The following is a 9,289-nucleotide window of genomic DNA, read 5'->3' on the forward strand; positions in this document are numbered from 1 at the left end:
AATTTTTCTCTCATTTCTAGCTTTTAATTGGCTTAGAAATCAGATAACTGCTGGACAATAACCAATAATAATGATTTGCTTATATACTACAAATACTTTTTTATCACATAATAAGGCAGACTAGTTTCAATACTGTAATAAATGCTGTCAGTTAGCATTGTTCATATACTTTATTTATTACCTGGAGATGACTTGACAAACACAAATAAACCATATATTGTCGCAATCATATGTTTAATGTCTTCATGTTTCCAAACGTTTCTGTTTTTCTGAAAACAACTGTTTTCATACAGCAATAGCTGGACGCTTTTTTCCATATTAGGAATTTCCTCGTACGACTTTCTGCAGCGCCCTCCGGTTTCGAGTGTGAATGAAACATACACTGCACGGAGTGTTTAGCGCTTGGCGATGTTCATCTCGCCTTATTCTGGGTCCGAATATAACATCAGATCATGTACAGACTATCCTGTCTCTTTTAATTTAAATCTATATTTATTCACACCAGTTTTACATTCTCATCAAAGCCCTTTAAAGGGGTCATATGATGCTTTTTAAAAGATCGTTATTTTGTGTATTTGGTGTAACAGAATATGTTGACATGCTTTAATGTTCAAAAAACACATGATTTTTCAAATACTGTACATTATTGTAGGTCCTCTATGCCCCGCCTCTCTCAAACGCTTCGTTTTCTACAAAGTCCCTCCTTCCGACAAGCGCAGTCTGCTCTGATTGGCCAGCTGACCCAGTGCATTGTGATTGTGATTGTGACACACACATAATGTGCAAAACTCCGCATTTGAACAGTCAATAGCAAATACTTAAACTAATAACAAAACAGTAGCTGATTCAGAAGCGTCAGATTGTCAAAGTAAAGTCAGAATTACCTCCTCTCCTAGGTTCACGAAACGGTCGTCCATAAAATGCATTGCTGTTCTGTTGTAAGTAATCTTAAAGATTCCTAAATGCATCTACTTTCGGAAGGCCAAATAAAGTGCTTTTGCTTTAGCCTAGAAACACACAGCGTCTCCCTGACATGGCTGCTTCAACACTAACTGCGGTTACTGAAACCACGCCGCCTTTCTTTGCGTGCACATTTGGGCGGCATTATGCAAATATTTCCACATAGTGAGGTAGATATGTGGGGGCATGTTAGAACGAGCCGTTTTAGGGGGGGCGAGGTCGAGTCTTACCTTTGATAAAGAATATCTCTTTGGTTTTGAGACTTTAGTCTTTGCAACTTCAGGGATCTTATCTATGCACAATCAGCTTGTAACACTCCAAAGAGAAAGGAAAACTTGAAATCGCATCATATTATCGTCCCCCGCGTAATCTATGCCCCTACATGTCTGTAACAGTTCTTGTTTTTTTTAGTTGAAGTGACTTGGCAGGTGACTGACATTTCATTAAGATGATGTAGCTAGTATTCAACAATAATTAGGGATGCACCAATAATGAAAAATTGACCGATATATGGGTCCAGTGATATTTATTTTCAAGCTGTGGACAAAAAAAAATTGACTTGATTTATTTCTTTTTTTCTCTCTCAATTTCAAATAAATGTTTTGTTGTTTAAATGGCATCACAACATTACAGTTTTAAATATGGATAAATAATTTTAAAATTAGTAACGAGAAAGTAGAGGTTATAGTGCTCTTGAAGAATTAAATATAAATGTAATCTAAGATCAAAAAGTAGCTGGAACTACTTGCCTTCTTACTGCAAGCTGGGACATCGTTAGTTTTAGTTCATCTCTGCAGATCTCAAACAGCAAACTTGCTCAGAAACAGTAAGAGGAAATTTGAGTTGTCTTGACTGGTTTCCCTGCAGAGATATTTTAAGTGCCTGTCAGAGAATGGCAGTCTTAAGTTGCCTTGCTTTTCATATTTGCTCTTACGAGGGTGAACGGGTTAAGTAAGGTCAGAATATCTTATATGCTTTTCACATTGAGATGCTTGTTTTTTGCCAAGAAATTGTCTTTATTTACATTCACTCGTCTTTTGCTGTGAGTTAAGCATCTCAGGCAGCCGCTAGATTCATCACTCGCTTGTCACAGTCTATCAGAGCGTCTGATGCAGAATGCAGATCTGGGGTAATCCAGAGCCGGAGGTATAATAGTCAGGGCCAGCTCTCATGGCGGCTTTCCAGGCCAGAGAGACGCCACGTTTTGATACAGTCGGTTAAGTTACGGCCCCAGTTAGTTTAGCCTCCGCTGCAAAAGGAAACACCGTCAGAGATTTTACAGTGATGAAGTACATAGGACATTGCTTAGTATTCATTTGAACTTGGGCCACTTTTAGTCATTGATTAAAAATAATAAATGTTGTAGGTGATGCTGCATACTTTAGTGAAGTTTTGAACTTGGAAAATGTACAAATCTAGCTGGAAATGGAATTGATTTTGTATCAGATGTGGCATAAATGCACCAAAAATACACAGTTGCATCCAAAACATCGCACTCTGGTTTCAATTTCTAAAACTGGGTCATCTCTTGCTAATTTTGTGTTTCTGTATGTATAAATCACACAAAAATGATGGTGCAGACAGCAGGGCTGTATACTCATCAAAACTGTCCATTTAGATCTAGGATACTTATGCTTTTTAAGCATGCTGATGAACATAGAATTTCCTTCTTTTCCTGAAACCAAAACCAGATGTTCAGTGAGCTGGTCAAAAGAAAATCGTGGCAAGAGGCACTCGGTCTACATGCTTTATTATATGTCATTGATCTTAGTAGTTGATCTAACAACAGGGAACATTCTTAGAACTTTGGCTAACGTTCTGGAAAGGTTCTCTCAAAGGTTCTTTCAGTAACATTAATAGAATGTTTAAAGTTATCTATAATGTTCTCAAAATGTTAGCACAAAAATGGGATGTGTACATCGTTCATGGAATGTTTTCTGTGCACTGTTTTAGTTGGACGCTCATCTTACTACTTTCGAATGTTCAGAGAAACGTTCCCATTGTGTCTGCAAAATGATAAAATGGAATGTTCCCTTAACGTTTTTAAAACTAGATGACATTCAGAAATAATGTTTTCATAACTTAATTAGCAAAACGTTCTTACAGTATATTTTGTTAGCTAACAGTGTTTCCTCTGAGAGCTAGAGTTGGAATTAGAGCAAGCGGGTTTGTAGATTTGTTTTTTGAGCAAATATTTAGTCATCAGTAATAAAAAGGAGGTGACAATATCTCTTTTGTTGAATGACCAAATACCAACAAACATAATCTGGAGAGATTTGAATCTTTTCAGATAAACATACCGCAAATTAAACCCCTTGTTTTGTAGGGTCAAATGTTTTTACTGAACTGAAAAGGCCTGCAAAGCTCTGAAATGATGCAAGATGCGAGCTCCAGTACTGTTGATCAGATGCTATGTTTACAGTCAAGGCTACCAGTCAGATTCTGCTTGAATATGGCTAAAATATTTGTCGTAATTGAGCATTATGCCTTTGTTAGTGCAAACTAAAAGGAAAAAACTATGTTTGAAATGGTCACCGACAATTAAACATTCAATACTTGTGCATCCATATCAATATGTAGTAAATAGAATTTACGTTTTTGTATACCAATTAACTTCTGCTTCAATATGGTTTTGAGTTATGCATTTTTATGTGTGATTTCAAATCTAAAGAAAGCTTGACTACATAGAGTTATCTTGTGCGGAATAATGCATACTCATAATTATGATGCAGTTTGTCTTGTATTCAGAATCAGATTGACTTTAGTGAGCAATCTTGTTCCTTAAAAGACATTTAGATAGATCTTTATAATAGCATGTTGTTTTCTCAACTTTGAATGTGTGCGAAATGTTAGCTGAGGTATTTCTGGAGGTTGACACATAACCCGATATGCATTTGCCGAACACAGGATCAATGCTAATTCAGTATTGATGGAAATCTAAAAATTCCCTCCTGCCAAACGTGAGGTCATTCTCAAGCCTGTGTAACGGGATCTTTTCTCTTGTTACATGACCAATTTTGTGGCTTTTACTCAAAGTTTTCTGCACTGCATGTGGATAGAGTCTCTCTTGTTATTTCTCGTGGGTTCTCTCTTTTAGAAAAGTTGTTGTACATGGCATTTAACAACGTCTAATATCTGTCAAGAACTTTAATATTGATCTAATCAACCAAAATAATCACCATGGTGCTTGAACTTGAGAAAGGTCCCTTTACCCTGAGAGATTGTCTGTGTCAGTTCATCACATGAAAGTTGTAGACATAACTAGCAGTTGCACTGGTTGTGTGGTGATAAAAATTCTTTGCTATAAAAAAAAGCTAAACTGGCTCAGGAGTTTTACCACATGAAAAAAAAAACCGCTCAGACAATTTCCTACGACAATACATACAACAATATATAAATAAATGAAACTGCTGAAACTATCACCAATGCCATATTCATGTTCTGACTGTACAATGTCCCCATAGTATGATTTGTGATAGTTTTATGGCCTCTGGTCAAAAAGAGTCTCTGCTCATTAGTTATGAAGCCCCACCCCTTTTGCTGACAAGAGTGTGTGTAAAGCATCAACAGCCCTGCCCCCTTTACTGCAGTTGCCATAACAAACAATGTGGAATGCAGGAAGTGGATTTTTTTCTTCTTCTGACATGTGTGCCAAATCGACAGTTTGTTGACACAGTTGGAAAATAAATGATGTTTAATTTAGGAAAAGTGAAGTGCAGTGGATGTTTTGAATGGGTGATGTTAATGAAGATGAAATCCAGTGAATTTTTCATGTGAAGTGAAGACTTTACAGAAAGCTGTTCTTGCATGTTTGTGTTGTTTGTTTGGCATTTTTGTAGTGATACTGGCCTAACCTGCTTTCACAGTCAGCCTGAAGCACTGCACATTTAGTCTGTCCATATAACCAAATGCTGTTTTTCCTTTTTTTGTCCACAGAGCAGAGAAGACAGAAGTACTGAATGACGACCTTCTTATGGTGAATATTTTGTCTTTCCATGACTTGATCCTGACTGTCACAAATATTAATGACTGCACAAATCACCCAGCATTCCAGTTTGAAGTCACCAGTGTTATTTTAGTATTATGTGTGTACTATTAAAGTTTTTATTATATGTTGGTCACTTTTTATTTATTTATTTATTTTTTCTCACTATATTTAGGTTAGTTTTTGTTTGTACTTTAATATTTAGTAATCATTTTTATATTTTTAGTTCAGTTTTAGTTTTTATTTATTTCCCGTTAGTATATTTAGTGCTTCAACTTATTGCAGTTAGTTACCAAGTTAACATTTCTAAATTTCATATTGTTTCATATTTTCATCTAATATTTATATTTTTTCAGCTTCATTTAAATTACAATTCTTTTATAGTTTTATACTTGTAGTTAACAATAATAACCCTAAAAGTCATTACAATTCTAATTTTATTAGCTAAATATATATTTTTGATAATTTTAGGCAATTAAGAATGACTTATTCCACCTTTAATAATTTGAGTATTATGGTTTATTTCATGGCTCTTTTGAATGCTTGATTCTGATTTGGCTGTCAGATATTTTTGCATAATGATTTTAAACTATATAATTAATCACTGTCCCTGGCAAATGATTTCCTAAATATGTAAGACATTTCATATCTCCCCACAGCCTTTTCCCCTTACATCTCATTTATGCATCAGTATGTTAATATTTACATATATTTATTTGTTTGTTTGTTTAGTAGTTGTTCAATAAGCAGGATAATGTACAGTAAACTGGTCAAAAAAGACTATATTTAGCAGACTAGCTGACCGTAGATGATCCTTTACATATCTTCTCTATGTGTTCATATTAATCACAATATTGAACATGTATGAATGAATATTAAGGCATAACAAAGCAGATGTTGTGCTCTAGTATGACTTTAGCTCTTATTTATTGTTAATCATGAGCGTCTCTTTTGCTTTCTGTTACACTCAGTGAGTATCTCCTTTACATTCATCTTCTTCGTTCCCACAATCTCTCATTTCACACTCCCCCCTGTTCCTTTTTTTTTTTTTTTGGTTGTTGCAGATAACAGGAAAGCAACTGACTGTCTGATTTTAATATTTCTACCGCCACACAGCCCATTTTTTCACGAATATGAGTGCAACTACGGCTGTTATGAACAAAGGAAAGCCTAAAATAGCTTAAAAAGCACCAAGCCCTAGCAGCTTTATTGTGGCATATGCTGACGCTGGTAATTATGCATATAAATCTAAATATGTGCAATTTACTGCATGACACCCAAAGTCTTCCAAAGCAAACATTCACTCTAAAAAGAAAAACAAATCAGCCTAATCTGTCACTGCCTCATTGTTTAAAAAGTAGCTCATGTTGAAACATGCCTGTGCAAAATGCTGCACAGCTAAAGGGAAATCATTGAAGCTCGACGGATTCTCGCCAGAGCTTTATATGCTGCTCCTTCACCTTCATTCATGCATTCCATGTCCAAGGGTCAAAGTTTAACTGCCTGATTGCTCTGCGTCTTGCGCCACCTCGGGTTTGCAGGAGGGAAAGGAAACATGATAATCGGCCATAAACTCCCTCTTGAAATGAGTCAGAAGGTCTGCCAGGTTAAAAGGCAGCGGTGTTGGCAGATGGCCCCTGTTAGAGCTGCCCTGCCACTGGTTTCTCTGATTGTGGTTGGAGTTTTTGTAAACCAGCGTTGAGGAGTAACACTGCCAGCTGAACAACATTTTTCTGTAGCTAGTTTCAAAACAGGATAGCTTTCTTCTAGTAATGAGACACTTTTTCCAACCAACAAATCGTCACTAAATACTGTTATTTAAGTCACATTGCATTGCGTAGAACTGAAGCAATAATCATATACTCTCTTAAAATAGATTTTTGTATGTGTATGGTATCGAAAAGTCCCAATCATTTTAGTATGGATGATTCATGTAAATTAAATGAACACACACAGATTAATTTCATTGCAGATCAGGGTTTCTATAAACCTAGAACAAAAAAGTTACTTGAAATAAAATAAATGGTAACTGTAGTGCTGTCAAACGATTAATCGCATCCAAAATAAAAGTTTTTGTTTACATAATATATGTGTGTGTACTGTATATATTTATTATGTATATATAAAGACACACACACATACAGTATATATGCTTGAAAATATTTACATGTATGTATTTATATTCATATAATTTATATTATATATAAATATTTAATATATAAACATAGCATATTTTTCTTAAATATATGCATGCATGTGTGTGTATTTATTTATATATATAATAAATATACACAGTACACACACATTATGTGAACAAAACTTTTATTTGGGATGCAATTAATCGTGATTAATCGTTTGACAGCACTAGTTAACTGAAATAAAATACAAGTTAAAACTAATAAATAAAAATGTATACAAACTATATAGATATATTCAACTAATATTAAAACTAATTAAAATGACAAAAACACAACAAAATTATATTACATATACAGTATATGCATAAATCTCATTCTAAATGTAATATCTATAATTTATCTAATAAACACCATTAAACTATTATGGTAATAATAAATAATACTAAAATTACACTGTTACATATCCTTGGTCTGCATTTTAAGTCTTGTTTCATAGAAAATACTGCTGTTGCAATATATTTAACTGGGTGTGTAGTCTAGTTTTATTAGTTGTATTTATTGTATGAATATATCTGATCAGAGTTTCCAAACATTTCCAAATATGCTTTTTTTTCCTAATTCCCTTTTTTTTAATGCAAATAATAAATGAGATCATACATATCTGCGGGGATATATTATACTATGTTATAGTTACATATATATATATATATATATATACACTGAACAAAATTATAAACGCAACACTTTTGTTTTTGCCCCCATTTTTCATGAGCTGAACTCAAAGATCTAAGACTTTTTCTATGTACACAAAAGGCCTATTTCTCTCAAATATTGTTCACAAATCTGTCTAAATCTGTGTTAGTGAGCACTTCTCCTTTGCCGAGATAATCCATCCACCTCACAGGTGTTTTACTGTATTAGGGGGTCCGAAAATCAGTCAGTATCTGGTGTGACAACCATTTGCCTCACACAGTGCAACACATCTCCTTCGCATAGAGTTGATCAGGTTGTTGATTGTGGAATGTTGGTCCACTCCTCTTCAATGGCTGTGCGAAGTTGCTGGATATTGGCAGGAACTGGAACACGCTGTCGTATACGCCGATCCAGAGCATCCCAAATATGCTCAATGGGTGACATGTCCGGTGAGTATGCTGGCCATGCAAGAACTGGGATGTTTTCAGCTTCCAGGAATTGTGTACAGATCCTTGCAACATGGGGCCGTGCATTATCATGCTGCAACATGAGGTGATGGTCGTGGATGAATGGGTGGTCTGCGGTTGTGAGGCTGGTTGGATGTACTGCCAAATTCTCTAAAAAGCCTTTGGAGACGGCTTATGGTAGAGAAATGAACATTCAATTCACGGGCAACAGCTCTGGTGGACATTCCTGCAGTCAGCATGCCAATTGCACGCTCCCTCAAAACTTGCGACATCTGTGGCATTGTGCTGTGTGATAAAACTGCACATTTTAGAGTGGCCTTTTATTGTGGCCAGCCTAAGGCACACCTGTGCAATAATCATGCTGTCTAATCAACATCTTGATATGCCACACCTGTGAGGTGGATGGATTATCTCGGCAAAGGAGAAGTGCTCACTAACACAGATTTAGACAGATTTGTGAACAATATTTGAGAGAAATAGGCCTTTTGTGTACATAGAAAAAGTCTTAGATCTTTGAGTTCAGCTCATGAAAAATGGGGGCAAAAACAAAAGTGTTGCGTTTATAATTTTGTTCAGTGTATATATTGTCCCCTTAAATAGCTTGAGTGCGGTCATTTGTAGGTTGCAGTGTTTTGTTTAAGAATAACTTGAGTGCAATTTATATTATGAGCAGCTTGTCAGACTACAGTTTGAAAGTCAATAAGATCTTCACAGTCAGTATTGTGTAAATGGCTCCAGTGGGAGATTTGACCCCTGCAGGGTGAGTGCTGCCACAGGCCGGTGTGGCCCCGTCATCATTTCCTGTTTGTCTCGCATTGTTGCTTTGCTTGGAAGCAGAACATCTGTAATGCAGTTCTTTTCTTCGTCATTTTTCCCTTTTCCTCATTCCATTAACAAACCTGGTTCTGAAACCTGATCGCTGGTTTATGGAAAATGAGTGTGAAGATTTGTGTGTGCATGTGAGTATATGTGTGTGTGTTTCTGATATATATATATATATATATATATATATATATATATATATATATATATATATATATTCAATA

At 35.5% G+C, this 9,289-nt stretch overlaps 1 protein-coding gene across 3 annotated transcripts in view; it reads left to right on the plus strand.

The window, feature by feature from the left end:
- The window catches only part of LOC107559249 (rho GTPase-activating protein 17-like), a 62,658-nt gene that overhangs the window by 2,011 nt on the left and 51,358 nt on the right, over positions 1–9,289 (plus strand). For all 3 annotated transcript variants that reach the window (XR_001605604.1, XM_016242999.1, XM_016243000.1), the window contains exon 2: positions 4,897–4,936. Coding sequence is in view for 2 of the 3 variants with exons in the window: in XM_016242999.1 (XP_016098485.1) it covers positions 4,897–4,936 (40 nt within the window). In the remaining variant the exon portion in view is untranslated. The remainder of the gene's footprint in view (positions 1–4,896; positions 4,937–9,289) is intronic.

The sequence above is a fragment of the Sinocyclocheilus grahami genome, unplaced genomic scaffold (genome assembly GCF_001515645.1).
Source record: "Sinocyclocheilus grahami isolate Dianchi unplaced genomic scaffold, SAMN03320097.WGS_v1.1 scaffold679.1, whole genome shotgun sequence".
NCBI classification, from domain to species: Eukaryota; Metazoa; Chordata; class Actinopteri; order Cypriniformes; family Cyprinidae; genus Sinocyclocheilus; species Sinocyclocheilus grahami.